Genomic DNA, 18,727 nt, shown 5'->3' with positions numbered 1-18,727 from the left:
ATACAGCATTTCATTGTGTGGAGCCTTGGGTGCTCTGGAACTAAACCTGGAGACCAGACTTTCTTTGAACTCAGAGATCTGCCTGCCTCTGCTTCTCAGGTTTTGGGACCAGGGGCGTGTGCCACCACCACCAGGCCCAAACCATTCCTTCATCCAGTATATCATGTCAGCTTTCCAAGTGTCTACTTCAACATCACCTGACAGACCTTGCTGTGTCTGTGTCATTTTCATGTTGTGATCATGTGCACCTGTAAGATATACCCCATGGTGTCTTTATGTTAAATATTTCAGAAACAAAATTATTGCATAGGCTTAAACTTTACACATTTCCATACACAATGAGGCAAATTCTATGGGGACTGAACATTCCATACTAGTTTGGTTTATAGGAGAAAAAAAATTATTGTTAAATTAAGAGTATAAAAGAGTGTGGAGCAACAGTAACCCACCCACTTTCCATGAGTCTAATGCTAAAGTCAGTATGGGAACTTCAGTCAAAAAGAAAGGTCCATTAGTAATATCATCATCCTTTTATCTTTGTTCCTGGTAGGACTCTGATCACTCCTCTTTTCCTTGATTAAAAATTTCAGACTTTATATAAATGCTCTCCCCTCCATCAGTTCCCCTCTCCATCCCTGATACTTTCATTTGGCATCCTGGAGTCCTAGCCAGAGAGCTTATGCACCTCTAACCTTTTCACCTTCATCTTTCCCTCCTGTTGAAGCTGCTTCCTCTGAATCTTTCTCTTTGCCTTCAGGTGTTCACACTGGGGCTGTGTTGTCTTCCATGCCCTGTTACTTTTAGGTGTTCTTTCCTGGTGCAACCTCTGCCTTCTTTTCAGTACCCCTACTCCCCCAGCCAGTTCTTTGATTTCCTGTAGCTTTTGTTCTTCTAAATAGTTATCACTGCAGATGATTTCAAAATATGATTATTATTCTAAAATAGGTTTTTATATCCGTTTTGTACCAATTGCATTCAAACCAAATCTCATTTTTGCGGATCACATTTTGGTCAATACCCATGGTTGGGTATGGAGCATGCGCCTCAAGTTACACATGCTCCCAATTGATCTCATTAATTCTTTTTAAATAAAAAAAAAATCCCCCAAACTCTTTCCAATCTATTCATGGAACTGTTCTATCATTTTGTGCGGATGCTCTGCTCCCAAACCTTAAAGCTTAGCTTCTGTGTCATTATGGGCTCCCTGTCATCTTTTACACCAAGAAATCCTGTTTCCCCATCTTCAAAATATATCTAGGAAAATGTGACCTCACACCACTCCACTTCCAGTGCTCCCTCTGAGCCCGTGTCACTCTCAGAAGAGCTGTTGTCATTTGTGAGCATAGTGATTTTTAACTTATCTGTTCCCGGCTGAATACCAGATTTCAGAAGTGTGTACCGATGGAGCTTAATAGATATGGGCTACTGAATAAGTTTGTGTGTGTGTGTGTGTGTGTGTGTGTGTGAGTGTGTGTCTCATATATCCTAGCCTGGTCTCGATCTCGATTTGTATCAGAGGATGCCCTTGAGCTTCTGTATCTCCTTTTCCAACCTCCCAAGCACTGGAATTACAGACATGAGGCACCTTGTGTAGTTTGTATTGTACTGGTGATTGGATCCAGGGCTTTGTGCATGACAGAGTAGTACACTCTGCCAACCCGGCTGCCTCTTCAGTCTCTATGATTTATTTATTTTTTTATCATCACATTTGAGAACTCGCCTTGCTTCTCTCTGTGATAATGCTGCCCCTCCCTTTTGAAGCCCATACGCTCACTGCCCATAAGCATCTGCTAAAACAGCTCTTGCTCTCCATTGGCCCTAGCTCAATTTCATATTTCTGACTTATCTCATAGGTTGTAGGTTGATTTCCCCAGGTCTCCAGTATTTCCATTTTTAACTTTCCCCTAATTTGTTGTTAAATGTCTTCATTACTGTTATATTCCAGTGTTTTATGCATTAAATGGTTAGAAGCTTCACAGAGGTTTGATATGCCCATGGAATCTTTTTCTCTTTTATGGCCTCCACCAAATCACATCTATTGGCGATGTTTATAATGGATACTTTCTCTATCACCTGAAAGACTGCTTCTCCTCTCTCCTATTTTTCACTTCTAATGCTTTCTATGTGGTTTTGACTTTTGATTAAGAGCTTAAAGTCTCTGGATTATTGTCCCCAGCAAGAAAGTTAGTCCTGGGTATAGTGTAGTCTCCCCAGAGAAGACTAGTTTGCCTGAAGCTAGGCCTCCCATGAGCCCAGAGTAAGTTAAAAACCCTCCTCCTCAAAGCTTTTAATGCAACCACAACACCATTCGCCGGAGTTTTCTTATTTTGTTATTCATTTTAACAGAGTGTTGTTTAGTTATTCATTGACAATTTCACTCATATAAACAAAGTATCTTGTTCACCTCTCACTCTTCCTTGTTATCCCCAGCACCTCTAACATGTCCCCTTTCTTACTTTACGCCTCTCATCCTCCCCTTTCCCTTCCTTCTTATAACCCACGGAGTTCATTTGATGCTGTCTGTTGTAATGGAGACCGATCTCATTGGCTTGATCTTGTGCAGGTAGCAATAGCTACGATGAGTTCATGAGTGCAATGGCCACGTCAGATGTATTAACTCAGCATTTTATAACCCTCCTCCTCTCCCCCTCCTCCTGGTTTTTACTGTCTTTCCACCCTCTCTTCTGTGATGTTCTCTAGGCTTTTATCCCAGTGTGTGTTGGGGGAGCAGTGTATACAGATGTGCCATTAGGGCTGAACACTCAGTAGCCACTTGTTCTTAGCACTTTTAACACTTGTGGGTTTTTGTATTAACTCTAACCATAGTAGAGAGAAGCTTTCCTAGCCAAGGCTGAAGGTAGCACTAGTCTATAAGTTTAAATACATATGTATAAATATGCCCATTTACCAATAAACCTAATACCAAGCAGTATTAGGTTCTACTCGAGGACCTATGATTTCCTAGCCATTGATTTTGATCAAATTTACATGTACTCAATGCATGAATTCCTCTCTGTGGCAAAAGTCTCAAAGGCAATATGAAATCAGCTGTTTATCCACTTAGCCTTCTAAGCACTATTACTCTAGAGGGCATATCTTGACTGGCAGGTTGGTACGCATGTAAAGTTCCCAAGTGGCTGATAGCATGGTTAGCTTTTATACCCAACATCTGCCCCAATGAGGGACCAGAAAGGGAAAGTAAATTCAGTGGTCAGCTAACTGGCTGACATTGTAAGGTATTTGTTGTGCTGAGAATAAAAGATGTGGTGGCTGAGATTCCCATTCTTATGAGGAGCTGAACATTTACCAAGTGTTAAACTGTGGATGAGCAACTGTGGAACTGCTCCAGGGTTAGGTCTGTATTCTTTTAGAGGGACAAGCTGCAAACCTTCTAAAGGGAGAGTTTTCTACATGTGCCAGGGAGTTGTATTTGTGTTAGTGTAAGAATTACAAATATAGGAGGAAAAACATGAATTCCTACTCACGATGTGTCCACCAAACCAACCCAAAAAACAAAACAAAGAAACCCAAACCAAAACCCAAATCAAATGAAACAAAAACAAAACCCTCCAAAAAACAAAACCCCCAAACCAAAAATACCCAACCCAACCCAAACCAAACCAAAGAAACAAACAAAAAAATCCCCAAACAAAACACAATCAAGAAACCCAAAAAAAACAAAAAAATCCTCTAAAACCAAAAAAACAACCAAACCAACCAGACAAAAAAATGCAAAAAAACCACAAACAAACAAAAACCCTTCAAAGCAACGCAGTAACCCAACACAATGAAGAATAAATACATTTATAAAAAGGTAAGATGTATTAAATTAACATCCACAAACAAGCCCAAGCCTGTGACTTTAAGGGAAAGTACTTTTGTTTTCTTTAAAAAAATTTTTTTTCAAGACATGGTTTCTCTGTGTAGCCCTGGCTGTCCTGGAATTCGTTCTGTAGACCTGGCTGGCCTTGAACTCACAGAAATCCACCTGCCTCTGCCTCCTCTGAGTGTTGGGATGAACAGCATGTGCCACCACTGCCCAGCTATGGGGTAGTTTTAGAACAAAGAAGCAAACATCCTGGAAAATGAAGATAATCTTGAAATGAGAAGTTTTCCCACAGAAACACTATGAATAGAATTCTGGAAGGAATTAGTTATGTCGTAACTCCATCTTACGGTGTTAAGAGAGTATGAGTGTGGTCATGTGGCTGAGAAATGTCTCTTAAATGTTCATGAGTTTGCACACTTGCTTCCCAGTGTGTGTGTGGGGTACTATTTAAGGAGGTTCTGGAGCCTTTAGGAAGTGGGACCTCTCTGGAGGGAAGTCACTGGGGGGTGGCTTTGAGGACTTTTATAGCCTTCTACCGTCTCTCTGCTTCCTGGTTGTGGATGTTAAAGTTAAGTTAAAATAAATCCTTTCTCCCTTATATTGCTTTGGGTCAAGGTATTTTATCACACTAATGGAAAGGTAACTGATACAATGAGTTGCAAGAGGTAAACTGAGTCTGCAGTCATATATCTGGTTGGATTTTCAACATGAGGACAGATGAGATGCTCAGAGACTGAGGTTTTTGTGTGTGTGTGTGTGTGTGTGTGTCTGTGTGTGTGTGAGATTTTAGGTAAGCGATAATTCTCAATATCCACAGTCAACTACATTCAGCCAAGCCAAATAGAAATAATATTCTCATAGACACATTATAATCAAACTATGTGACATGAAAACCCAACAAATATTTGAAGTGAAATGAAGGCAGATGTGGCTTTTACAGATTTTACACACCTGTCATCCTGGGACTTGGGAGGCTGAAGCAGGAAGGTGGGGACTTCCGGACCAGCCTGGGCTACAAAGAACCTGTCACAAAACAAAAGCAGGCCACGAATAAAACACTTCAAACCCTTAAAACTAAGATGTGTAACACCCCCACATATAAAATAGTGATATTTTGATTGGTTGGTTACACAACCATTTAGATAAAAAGATGGTGAAACACTGGATTAATAAGTTTAAAGTAGTCAAATATTATGCGAGAGAAACTACATGCAGGATCAAGGGCTGAGGGGAGAGATGGGGAAGAGACGCCTCATCCACCACAATGGTGGCTAGAAACCTCAAGTCAGTCCAAGGGACATGCTAACAAGATGGATGAACTTTCAGACAGAAACAAATGAAAAGGGAGAAGAAAGTGCCAGAAGCTGAAAGGGAAGCCTGCAGGGAAAGGCCCTGGCCACAGGTGGAATTAAGAAGACTGGCATTAAAAACTAATTTTTATTTATTTATTTTTGGTGTGAATACTGATGACCCTCCATTCAGTCTGCTTTTATTTAAATTTCTGGATTCCCAGTCAGTATTTTTTTTTTTCAATTCTTCCACCAGTATCTGCAATGTAGCATTGTGTTGGAGTTCACTGTACATTTAAGAATTATACAGTGGTTTACTGTCTATTTATTTCCACTTGGCCATTCCTATTTCAGGTTTAAATAAAATGAGTATGGAATGAAACATTTTCAAGCACAAAATCCTAAGAGTTTTCAGGCTACAGAACCAAGGCAGGACAGACATAATGGAGATAACTGTTAAATATATATATATACTGTTAAAGCCTATTTCTGGGGCTGGTGGGAGGGGATCATCAGGCAGAAGTATTCACTCTACAAGCCTGACAATCGGAAGCCTGATAACTGATCCCCTGGGTCCATGGTAGAGGGAGAGAACTGACTCCCAAGTTGTCTTGTGATTTTTCACAGGTGTGTTGTGGCAGACACTCGATGACATGCATGGTCCTGGGCTCACACACAAATCACACACACTCACTCAAATACACATCAATGATAAATTAAACAATTAAAAAAAAGTTGTATGTAAGAGCTACACTCTGGCCAATAACCTCAGCTTCTAGGGTGGCTTGTGTGGAGGACTTCATTTTCAAGGTGGGTCTGGGCTACAGAATGAGTTTAAAGCTAACCCAAGCAGCTTAGTGAGACCCTGTCTCAAAATAAAGAGTAAGTAAGGAGAGAGCTAGGGATGTACTTGTATTTGAGAGCTTGCCCAGGATGTGTGAGACCCTAGGTTAAATCTGTATTAATGCAAAAAGAAATTAAACGCAGATAAATAGTCTCTTTAGCAAGATAAAAATTGAGGTTAGCCTGAGAACAAAGAGGGAATTTGGCAAAATAGGATGGCAAAACTGAACAGCTATTTCCTAAAAGCTGAACAGTTATGACTTTTGACTCACCTTTACCAAGGACATTTATTTTATTTTTATAAAACAAGATAAATATGACCATTGCATACAAAACATTACAAATTAGGTTTATAGGAGAAAAAAAATTGGTTCAGAATTTAAAACAACAACAACAACAACAAAAACGTGGAATAATAGTAATGTAAACACTTTCCACCAGTTTAGGTGAAATCTTGATGTGAACGTACTATAAAAAGAAACCCAAGCCTGGCAGAGTGGCACAAGACTTTGATTTCAGCACTTGGGAGGCAGAGGCAGGTAGATTTTTGCGAGTTCAAGGCCAGCCTCTATTACATAGTTCTAAGAAAGCCACAGATTTCTAATGAGATCCTAACTAATCACAAACAAAACAAAGATTAAAAAACAAAGAAAACAAATGCATATCCCAGCGCATGCTGAAAACAGCCGGCAAACTTCACCATGAATCTCACAATGAAGGAACTGAAATGGGAGACTATTCCAAGGAGATGGCTTTGGAGATGGCTTTGAACCTTATACATGCAAGTGCAAGTAAGGTAACCATTATAGGTCATCATGGTGTTTGGTAGTTTTCCCGGAGCAGCCCGAAACAACAAAGAGGTAGATAAGTTGTGTCCAAATCCTCAAAAATTCACGGGAAAACACTAAAGGACACCAAGAACATAAGACACCTACTAATTTCTTTGTTAGAGAAGAAACAGAGGGTGTTGGGGATCTTACCACTTGAATTTCTAGGAACCTTTAGGGCCTCAGGAAGAGTCCTTTGGGTCAGCAAGACTTTTATTCTGACAACAGGCGCCTAAGTGCCTTGCAACTAGAAGCCCCTCAAAGATTTGTGCAGGGCAGTTCATTCATAGACCAGTCGCTTCCGGGCCCTGCAAGGAGCCCCGGGAGAGCATGGAGGGCATGGCGGAAGCTGATCTTGGGGATTCCGGGAAGGAGATGGAGGCAGAGGCTGCAATGTTGAACCAGGGAAGGGTCCCAGCACGTTACTGTCCAGTTCCCAGATGGACCTAGGAGAATATCGCTCTGCTCCAGTGGAAGGCTCTGGGACTTGGTCCTGCAACAAAGGACTGGCCACCCCTGGGATGGAGGAAAAGCTCCCATTGGCCTGATCATCTGGAGCCCTAGCCCAGGGTTCCAGGAAGTCCAAGTCTGCATCCTCATCACAGACATCCTCTTGGTAGAAGTACTCACAGAAGGTTTCCTCCTGGAGACCGACTAGATGATCCTGGGGCCCGTCCTGGGCAGCGGCTCCCTGCGGGCTGATGGCCACGAATCCAGGCTGTCCAAAATGGGTGGAGTCTTGGAGTCCCTCGGGGACCAGGAGGATGGTGTGTCCTTGGAGCGACACTTGCAGGACCGAGGTGGGCTCAGGCTCCAGCAGCAGGTCGACGCCGTCCAGGGGCACCTGCAGGGCAGATCCGGCGGCCAGGAACACCACGGAGGTGGTGGGCTCGGCGGGCGCTTCCAACTCCGGCTGAGCCAGGGGTTCTGGGCACGCGGGCTCCTGGTGGAGGCGGCGGCGCTTGGCAGGGCTGGGTGCTGGTGTCTGCGGTGACCAGCGGGGCGCGGGGTCGGCGCTGGGGCTGCGGGGCCTTGTGCGCAGCATGATGGACGGCGCTGCGGGGCTGAAGAGGCGCGGGCGCAGGGTGCAGCGCGGGCAGGTGCGACGGAGCGGGCGGACGGCTACAGTCTCGTGCTCTGCAGCTCTGCGCTTGGCCTAGTGGATATTGCGCACGCAAGGTGGGTCACTTACTAGATGCCAATCAATTTTCAGAAGATGAACCGGAACCCAAGTTCAGACGGAAAAGGTCAGGTTAGGCTGCACCTCTGGAAGCCGGAGTCCTGGAGGCTCCGCCCCAGGAGTGTCGGGCTGGCCAATAGACTTGGCTGTAGTTGGGAAATATATTTTTTGACCTATAGGAGGCAGAACTGGTTGCGCAGTTTGTCTCACCCGGAATAGAATTTCAAGATGGCTCAAGATTAGAACTTCTACGGTTTCGGGCATTCTAAAAATCATTAAGAAACTTGCACCCATCCCACCAAGCCACACTCTGTTAAATGCCACGCGAAATTGCTTTAGTGCGGTTTGGAGAATGGTTTACTAGGTAGCCGGGGCGGATGTGAGATGTGAAGTAGTCACACTTGAAACCATCTTTGTCCCACCCATAAATCCCTGGTTCTAGGGCATAGGTAAAGGAAATCTGAGGCAAAGACGAGCTGCTGAGTGGCGTATGGGTTCAAAACCAAACCAAACTAAACCAAACAAATCTGGTCCAGAGAGGGTTCAACAGAACTCTCTCTCCATTGCCTTGCTTGATCGATGAACTGAATTTGATCTCAGTCTTACATGGTGACACTGTGGCACACTCATTCACACGAATAAACGTAATAAAAAAATTAAAAAGAAAAATCAAAAGTAAAAATGCCCTGGGGGATGCGGTGCGTAGAAGAAAGGGTCTTTTGTGTGCTATGCATCCCGGACCGACTTTGAAATTTTGTTTTTGTTTTTGTTTTTTTGTTTTGTTTTGTTTCGAGACAGGGAGTTTAAAAAAAAGATTTACTGTAGCTGTCTTTAGACACTTTTTCTTCTCTTTCAGCCCAAAGATTTGTTTATTTATTATATCTAAGTACACTGTAGATGTCTTCAAACACCCCAGAAGAGGGCATCAGATCTCATTATGGATGGTTGTGAGCCATCATGTGGTTGCTGGGATTTGAACTCAGGACCTCTGGAAGAGCAGTCAGTGCTCTTAACCCCTGAGCCATCTCTCCAGCCTGACTTTGAACTTTTAACCTTCTGCCTTGGACTCCCAAGTACTGAGATCATAGCCGTGCACCACAAGTGGATTTTTGCCATGCCTGGAGTTAAATACAGCCAGGGCTTTCTTATATCACTTGCATGCTCTGCTCATGGAGGCCAGAAGAGGGCACTAGATCCCCCTGCAACTGGAGCTACATATAGTTGTGAGCCTAGGTGAGGGTGTTGGAAATCAAACCTGAGACTGCTGGAATATCAACAAGCACCCTTCATGGCTGAGGCGGCTCTCCAGCTCCCCTCCTCCCCCCTTAAAAGACTGCATTATTATTTGTGTGTGTATGAATTCATGTGAATGCTTTTTTTCCGCATCATTTCTACCCCCTTTTCTCCCTTGTGTCTTTCTCAAATTTATGACCTTTTCTTTAATTGTTACATATGTTTCTTTATATGTATATATATAAATGCAGTCTGTTGATTCTCTTTAGTGTTGATTCTATGCTTATTTGTTTAGGGCTGATCCCTCCGGTTTAGATAAACTACCTATGGGCCTCATACCTGAAAACTGATTCTCTCTCAGCAGCTCGTTACTGCCTACAGTTCTTCATCCCTATCATCCCTCATCCACATTGGCATGGCAACTGGTGTTCTCACTGTGCAGGCCTTCTTTAGGTGACCGTATTTTTTTGAGATTTCGTGGGTGTAGTGTTCTTGTCATACATAGAAGACACTATCTCGTAGCAGGTGACCTGGTTGCTTTATTTATTTACTTACTTCCTTACTTATTTAAGGCCAGTCAGTGTTTCACCATGTATTACTCAGTGTATAGATCATTCGGGCTGCTCAGCATACACAGAACCACAGCAGCCACTGAGATTCATTTACCTCCGAATCCCAACTCCTGGGATTAAAGGTATTCTGCACCAAACCCACCTGGCTCTTAGAATCTTTCTGTACCCTCTCCCATGGTGTGTCTTGAGCTTTCATTGTTGGAGTTGTACTGTGTATCTCTGCTGCAAGATGCTTTTTTTTTGATAAGGGGTGAGAGCGACATTCATCTGTGGATAAAGGGTACATATGTGGAGTGCAACCAGAAGTTGTACTGCTAGAGGAAGGTGGCTGTCCTCTAGGTTGTCTTCTTGGGTCCATTAGCCATGGTCAGTTGCTAAGGTTCACAGTATTGGGTATGAAGTTCCTTATATAGAGCAGGTTTGAAGTGCAATTAGACAGCTGTTGATTGCTCCCAAGATACAAATGCCATTATTATAACCACTGGGGCCACCTTGCCATGTTGGTCTTTGTTATGGCTCATAGACTCTACAGCTGCTTAGAACTACTGATTGCTTTTCTCCATTGCGAGCTTGCACAGGAATTTTGGATGCCTTGAAAGCCAGCCCTTAAGGAGGAGGCTTCCAGGTTAGCTCCAGCTCGACTCCTGTGTCCAAAATATGTGGACATTTTTTAGCAATCGCGTCTCACCTTCAGGTTCTGGAAGGTAACCCAGGGCAGTAACAATAGCCTGTGCTATTTTGAGAGTTTCCTCCATTCCCCCTACCAACAATGTGAAGGGAGGTTTCCTATGCTTGGTGCTGGGGTTGGTCTATGGCTATCTGTAGATATTCTTGTGAGCTAATTCAATTAACTTCTGCTCTTCATATTCTGACCAATATGTGCAATTCGTACCCAAAGAACTGTAAATTCTTAGCCAACTATAGTATCTCACACCTGTAATCCCAACAGGTGGAAGGCTGTTGGCAGAAAATTTATTAGACCCTTATTAGGCTGTCAATTCTAAGGCCAGTGTAAGCTAAGAAAAGTCTCTAAATATTGATTGGTTTTGTCTGTGGTTAGAGGAAATTTAGTTTTTAATGTAGTTTAGGCCATAAGTTTAAAGTCCACAGTTTCCTGAATACCTGGACCCTCTGGGGTCATCTTTAGAGGCAACTGACATGGTGGTAGTTAGATCCCTGGAAGAACTGTTGGGGAAAGGCAGGACAAAGAGAAGTGAACAGAGGAGTGATGGAGGGTGGGTAGTGAGGTCATGGCTCTAAGAGAACCAACTGCCTCTAAACCAGAGCAATTCCTAACTGCATTCTAAATATTTACCCTATACTCACAGATAGAAATGCAGACACTCATCAAAGAAACATCTCTTGGCAACAGATGGAGATTGTTACAGAAAAACAACACCACACAAAAAGCAAAGAAGGAGTGATTCTGATGTGCCCACACAGCTGATACATCTACAACCCACCCAGCTCCTGTGCCTACAGCCCGGGGAACCCAGCAGGAGGTGGAAAGATTGTAACAGTCAGAGGACCAGGAAAGCAGCTGTGAGAACCAGTCTCCTAGCAATCACCTGGAAGCCACAGCTGTGATAACTCCACAACTTGGCTGCCTAAACAAGACCTGATGAAGCATGCTGCCAATGGGTATGCTAACATGGAATGGGGGAATATCATGAGGTCTTCCATCCTTAGGCAAAAGTTATAGCAACTAAGGAATGCTGGGAGTGGGAGAAAGTCTTCTCCGTGGATGAGCCCCCTAACTAGTTATTTAATACCACGTGAAGCCATTCACATACAAGTAACACTAAAAAGACTGAGCACATTGTGTTTATATATTTAGCTGCATAAATATGGAGCTTGTGGAGGGGAAATGATATGATCAAAATGTATTGTATGAAAAAAGTATAAAAAATAAATTGACATATACTTTACTTGAATAATATTGGAACAGAGTAACCATAGAGCCCTGAGAACAATTCCCTGAGAGCAGCTAAAATGGTGTAGTTGTTAATTCTCCCATCCATCAAAGAGGACAGGGATATGGACATTGCATCCCAGCATACCTGTTGTATCAGTCCTGGAATTGGACCACTTGTGAAGTTTGACTACTAGAAGCATGTCCTGAGTGTCAGACAGCATGCATTCTCTACAGCTTGGCTCTGACTTGTGTTTAGATCTTTGGAAACCAGGAAGGGGTAAACGTAAAATTCATATACGGAGGGAGCAGAAAGCTAATCTCCCTTTAAGCCCAATTTTTTTGTTCAGAAAGAAACCAGTAGATAAAGCACTGATGACATAGGCTCATCTCTTCCTGTCAGGTGTTAGAGAGACTGAGGAGGAATTCAAAGATTCAAGAGAAAATGACTCTTTTTTAAAAAATGATATTTTCTGTGGATTAAGTCAACCTCATAGGTGCTAGGGGAACACTTTTTACTACTGAACCACATACCAAGCCCAATGACTCATTTTTAAAACTGAAACTTTGAGAAAATATTAATTTAATTAATTATACCTTAATTCAAAGGGATGTAACAGATACATTTCCTATGGTTAAACATACCAACTTGAAGGTATAGGTTGTCAAAGGCAATAAAAATACCCAAATGAGCAACCTCATTCACTACCAATAAATGGCCGTGCATCTTGGGAACAGGCGTCTCACCTGCAGCAATGAACAGTATGGAAAATAACACTTGGACTGAAGTGAGAGGTGCAGAGGTTACTTCACAACGATAATCCCAGCTAAAGCCGCACACAGGTGTAGATGTAACTGAGACATTTCCAGACATAAACTTAAAACTGACGGGACCACAGAGGTCACAGAGGAAAGAATCCTTAAAAAGTACTGTGGGCTCCAGGTGATAGGTAATGCCTGGTGATAATAGGAACACTCGTGAAACGAATGCAGGAGGATTGTAAGTTTAAAGCAAGCCTAGGATAGGGAAATCCTGCCCCACCCCCACCCCCACCCCACCCCACCCCCCCAAAAAAAACAGAAAAGAAAAAGAAAATTGTACTACAGCAAGAAGCCACCAAGGATGGACAGGATGGTGGAATGGAGAGCAAGGATGGAGAACAGGAGAAGAACTGGTAACGCGTGTCCAGATTTAAGTAATAAATATTAATGATCAACAGGGGAAAAAAAGGCTAGAATCTTGTTGATTTTTAGCTTTAGTAGTAACGGATTTATTTCATTATAAAAACATAGCAAACCTGTGGAAAATAGACATTTAGACATTAGGGGTGCTGTGCTTAAAGTCCAGACAGCAAACAAATAAAGAAAAAAGCCAACCCCAAACAATACATGGCCCCTCCCTACAAAACCCCTACAGGATGGAAAAGCCTTGTATGGAATTACAAACCATTCCTTTGGTATAGCAAGAATGCAAAGAACCTGAGTCCTGCCACTGAAAGTCACTACAGGAAAAAAGACAACACAGGCTCTGGAGAGATGGCTCAACAGCTAAGAGCACTGGCTGCTTTTCCAGAGGACCTGGGTTCAATTCCCACCACATACATGGTCGCTTACAACCATCTGTAGTTTTTAGGGGATCCCATACCTTCTTTTGGCCTCCACAGACACTGTACACATGTGATGTATAAACATACTTCAGGCAAACACTCACACATATAAAATAAAAATAAAACCTAGGGCTGGAGAGATGGCTCAGAGGTTAAGAACACTGGCTGCTTTTTCCAGAGGACCTGGGTTCAATTCCCAGCACCCACATGGTGGCTTACAACCATCTGTAATGGGATCCGATGTCCTCTTCTGGTGTGTCTGAAGACAGCAACGGTGTACTCATATACATGAGATAAGTAAATAAATCTTAAAAAAACTAAAATAAAACAAAAAACTCAGAAAAAAGGACATCACAGAAAGCCATGCACATAGAAAATGCTTGTAAAATTAACATTTCAAGCTTCAAGCTGCTTCTTCACTCATTTTCTTCTCCCACCCATCTGCTTCCTACTGTCCAAAAGACCATGTAAAATTTACAAAAGCCTGAAGCCCCAACCTCTCATTCATTACATCTTCCTAGTTTTGTACTAACCTCAATGGCTCAAGGTTCCACATAGCTCTCAAGCGAAGACATCTAAATAATTCAGCTTAAAATGTTAGTTCATGTATTAAGTCAAACTTAAAAAAAAAAAGATTTGTTTATTTATTTTATGTATATGAGTGCTCTATCTACATGTACACCTTCATGCCAGAAGAGGGCATCAGATCACATTTTAGATGGTTGTGAGCTACCACGTGGTTGCTGGGAACTTAACTCTGGACCTCTGGAAGGGCAGGCAGTGCTCTAAACCGCTGAGCCATCTCTGCAGCCCAAGTCAAATATTTTAATTAGTTTGGTGAAGTCTTTTTAGTTATGTAACCAAACCAACACAGAACCCCCTTTTATGATAAGAAACATAAAGAAGTAACATCTTAAATAGGAAAAGGACTACTGGCCAGCCATGGATAAACAGATCTCTTAAGACAGGGCTGCCCTTCCCAAGCTTGCTGTTCTGCCCGGACATATTTAATGCAGATCATTAAGGAAATATTGAGCTTCTCAGAATTGGCTTGTGCCAATTTCCTCATTAGAAGTATCATTGATTTTGGAAGAAACCAGGCAGAGATTATTAAAGAAACTAATATTTTGTTGGATGTCAGATAAAATATTACTTATTTTATACATTAGTAACAATAAACAAAATAAATTCAAGATCTTGTAATTATTCCTATACAAATATAATCTTATAGTTACCATAGTCTGAGAAGTATAAAATTCTTCAGAATATTATAAATTAAAAATATTCAAGAAGGCTAGAGAGATGGCTCAGAAGTTAGAAGCACTTACTGTTTCCCCTGAAGTTTGGTTCCCAGCACCAACACAGAGGATAACAGATTTCTAAGTCTATGCAGAATCTGACATTCTTTTGCTTCCTCTGTGATGCACCAAACACAGATGGGAGCAACATAAGATACACACATGCAGGCAAAAACTCGCACACAAGAAATAAAAATAAACAGAACATTAAAAATATACTAAAAGAAATGAAATACTTGAATCTTCTGGAACACCCATACCCCCAACAAAACAAAACAAAAACCAAAACAAACAAAACCAGCTAACCAACTACAAACACCACCATCCAAATCCAAAACAAAAACAAGTTCCCAAACCATACAATGTTGAGAATATAAGTTATTTCCCCACTTAACAGTTAATAGAAAAAAAAAAAAGACAGCACTTGATAAAAACAAACAAACAAAAAACCCAAACCCAAACCAAATCCAAAATGCGTGTAGTAAAACTATTAACTAGAGTCAGTCCAAGTGAGTGAGAGCCTTGATAAGGCAAAGGCCCATAGGAAAAAGGACAGACACAAAGTAGGAGCGATTAGGGCCAAACACTGCCAATTAATATAGCTAATTAATCTGAGAGGGCTGCATGGTAGGGTGGAGTTTTAAGGAACTTGTTGGAGCTTAAATTTGAGGCACCATTTGGGATGTGGAATTACTTGAGAGTGACTTCTGTAAAGAAAAGGCCATATGTAGCCAATTCAAAGACCAAAAGTAGGTGATTTTCAAACAGCATGTTTAAGTGGCTATTTTTCATTCAGACTTTCTTCTAGCCAACCACAGATCCAATATTCTGCATTCTGCCCACTTCAAAACCGAGAGTGTTATCCTAACCTTGTAGGCTCTGTAAAGGCACACAATGGCATTGGGAAGGGGTTCTCTTGCAGGGAGGCATCAAAGATTTGTGCAGGGCAGTTCATTCATAGACCAGTCGCTTCCGGGCTTTGCAAGGTGCCCGGGGAGAGCATGGAGGGCGTGGCGGAAGCTGCTCTTGGGGACTCTGGGAAGGAGATGGAGGCAGAGGCTGCAGTGGTGAGCCAGGGAAGGGTCCCAGCAGGTAGCTGTCCAGTTCCCAGATGGACCTAGGAGAATATCGCTCTGCTCCAGTGGAAGGCTCTGGGACTTGGTCCTGCAACAAAGCACTGGGCACCCCTGGGATGGAGGAAAAGCTCCCATTGGCCTGATCATCTGGAGCCCTAGCCCAGGGTTCCAGGAAGTCCAAGTCTGCATCCTCATCACAGACATCCTCTTGGTAGAAGTACTCACAGAAGGTTTCCTCCTGGAGACCGACTAGATGATCCTGGGGCCCGTCCTGGGCAGCGGCTCCCCGCGGGCTGGTGGCCACGAATCCAGGCTGTCCAAAATGGGTGGAGTCTTGGAGTCCCTCGGGGACCAGGAGGATGGTGTGTCCTTGGAGCGACACTTGCAGGACCGAGGTGGGCTCTGGCTCCAATAGCAGGTCGATGCCATCCAGGGGCAGCTGCAGGGCAGAACCGGCGGCCAGGAACACCACGGAGGTGAGCGCGCTGCTGGCAGGCGCTTCCAGCTCGGGCTGAGCAAGGGGCTCTGGGCATGCGGGCTCCTGGTGGAGGCGGCGGCGCTTGGCAGGGCTGGGTGCTGGTGTCTGAGGTGACCAGCAGGGCGCGGGGTCGACGCAGGGGCTACGGGGCCTGGTGCGCAGCATGATGGACGGCTCTGCGGGCTGGAGAGGCGCGGGTGCGGAGCAGGTGCGATGGCGCGGGCAGAGCGGCTGCTGTCTCGTGCTCTGCTGTCCTGCGCTTTCCTCACACCGGATATACCCTGACGTCAATCACACCTCAAGAGATGCACCGGAAAGCGAAGTCGTGAAATGTCACACTAGGCTCCGCCCCTCTTGCCTCCATTTCGGAGGCTCCACCCAGGAGTGGCGTACTAGGCTTCCCAATGGCCTAGGCTATGCTTGAGAAACACTTCTGTGGCCTGTAGGGGGCAGAATAACTTCCATGTTTTGTTTTGTTTTGTTTTGTTTTGTTTTGTTTTGTTTTGTTTTGTTTTGTTTTGTTTTGTTTTGTTTTGTTTTAAGTGACAGACCAGGAATAGAATTCGAAGATGGCGGATCTTTAGATGTTAGAATTTCTGTTTTCGAGTGGTTTTAAGGATTCGAAAGATTACCAAAGCAAGGAGACAGTGTACATGTATTCTTTTGCCGACAGGACAACCATGCGATCCCAGCATTGTTAGAGGTAAGGGAGGTGAATCTCAAGTTTCAGTCTAGCTTGGGTCACAGAGTGGGACGCCATTTTATTTTATTTATTATTATTATTATTAACTTTTTGTTTTTTGAGACAGGGGGACACCATTTTAAATAACAAACAATCATGGTTTGGCTAGATTCATCTTCTGGCAACAGGCAAGTACATGGCATAGAGACATGCATGCAGGTAAAAATCCATACACATAGAATAAAAATAAACAACCCCCTTTTTAAAAACCCAACCAAAATGAATACATGATGAAGAGGTAATTTTCTGAGCACTCGAATTCATGAGTATAACCCTAGATTCGACTTACAGCTTGCTGTAGATGGAACCCAGTACTTCCTGCATAGGTTCTGAGCATCACCTCGAACACATCTCCTGCCCAAGGATAGTGAAATGCACAGATCTTTCTCCAGTTCTAGGAATCCTGCATTTAAGATGCCAGAGGGAAACCTTCAGGTAGACATTTTCTGAAGATTTGGGGCTGTATTAAAACTTAGGCCCAGTGGGGGGATGATCACCCTATGAGCACTGGGGAGGTACAGGCAGGGGTCTTATCCTGCCTCGTCTCCACACAGAGCTAAAGGTCAGTCTGAGTTGGATGAGGTCCTGTTTAAAAAAAAGAAAGAAAAAGGAAAGGAAAAGAAAAGAAAAAGAGAGCTAGAGAGATGGCTTAGCGTATTAAGAGCCCTGGCTACTCTTCCAGAGGACCTGAGTTCACTTTCCAGTGCCCACACAGCGGTTCACAGCTGTCTGAAACTCCAGTTCCAAGGGATCCAACACCCTCACACAGACATACCATGCAGGCAAAACACTGATGCACATGAAAAAACAAAAAAGCCAGGTGGTTCTGTCTAATGCCTCACGCCTTTAATCCCAACATGAGCAAGAAGATGTCTGTGAGTCTGAGGTAAGCGTGGCCCACATAGTTAGGTCCAGGTCTACATGGAAAGACCCTGTCTCAAAACAGCAACAAAGCAATAAAAAGAAAGAAGAGGGTATCACTGAGAGCATTAAAAATTGAAACAATATTAATAAAAATTTAATATTCTATGTATATGTTCTATGTCCTATTTTTATTTCTATTTACTATTTATTTGTTTGTTTGCTTTTGAAGCAGAATTTCCCCAGACTGGGTATGTGGAGGAGAATGGCCTTGAACTTCTAACCCTCCTGCCTCCACCTCTAGAGTGTTGGGATCATGGGGTTGGCCCAACTTATCCAGTTTCCTGTGTACTGGGGAATGACCCCAGAGTTTATTGTAGGCTAGCTGTTCTATAGCTAAAGTAAATCACCATCTCTAACTGAAGCTTTTTAATTTTTTTTAAAGAAAAAAATATACATTTCAATCCTAAAAATACTTAAAGCTCTGAATGGCAAAAAGAAATTCAAAGTTAAATATCTAGTTTTAGTTAATGTGGGACTATAATTAGAACTTATAATATTAATTTAACCTAGAGACACATTATATGTCTGATAAACTCCTGTGAGGTGCTCACTGGCACTTCATGTGCCTTCTCGCTTCTTCTTTCTCTTCCCTCTCTCTTCCTCTTCTTTCCTCTTTGCCTCTTTTATTCAGTACTAGGGATCGAACCTACAGCCTTTCACATCCCAGGCAACTGATCTACCACTGAGTCACATCTCCAGCTCCTTTGCCCTGCTTTTTCAATAGTTTTTTTTCCAGTTAACATTCTTGCCGGCCACGTGTGTTTCCATTTCACTGCTCTACCTTCAGCTCCATTCCCCTATAAGAAGCTTTTCATTTGGAATGACAAGTTCCAGATAAATGACCAGGCTGGCCTTGAACTGCTCTATAGCACGGTTTGGTCTTGTGAGTCTTGGACCTCAGCCTGCTGGGTAGCTGC

The 18,727-nt window shown here is 43.1% G+C and overlaps 2 protein-coding genes across 2 annotated transcripts; both read right to left on the bottom strand.

The window, feature by feature from the left end:
* Nucleotides 1-7,068: 7,068 nt before the first annotated feature.
* LOC110302570 (proline-rich protein 23A3) lies at nucleotides 7,069-7,833 on the bottom strand. Its single transcript, XM_021173371.2, has one exon. The coding sequence runs from the start codon at nucleotides 7,831-7,833 to the stop codon at nucleotides 7,069-7,071; it is 765 nt and encodes a 254-aa protein (XP_021029030.2).
* A 7,708-nt stretch (nucleotides 7,834-15,541) lies between these two features.
* On the bottom strand, nucleotides 15,542-16,309 carry LOC110302424 (proline-rich protein 23A3-like). The gene has a single exon (XM_085828285.1). The coding sequence runs from the start codon at nucleotides 16,307-16,309 to the stop codon at nucleotides 15,542-15,544; it is 768 nt and encodes a 255-aa protein (XP_085684411.1).
* Between the last annotated feature and the right edge of the window lie 2,418 nt (nucleotides 16,310-18,727).

The sequence above is a fragment of the Mus caroli genome, unplaced genomic scaffold (assembly GCF_978045245.1).
Source record: "Mus caroli unplaced genomic scaffold, Mus_caroli_1 scaffold_11, whole genome shotgun sequence".
Classification (NCBI taxonomy): domain Eukaryota; kingdom Metazoa; phylum Chordata; class Mammalia; order Rodentia; family Muridae; genus Mus; species Mus caroli.
This window is presented reverse-complemented; position numbering and strand designations above follow the sequence as displayed.

Excerpts from the sequence above, each read along its gene's own strand:
- LOC110302570 (XM_021173371.2), bottom strand. The coding sequence starts at position 7,833 with ATGCTGCGCACAAGGCCCCGCAGCCCCAGCGCCGACCCCGCGCCCCGC.
- LOC110302424 (XM_085828285.1), bottom strand. The coding sequence starts at position 16,309 with ATGCTGCGCACCAGGCCCCGTAGCCCCTGCGTCGACCCCGCGCCCTGC.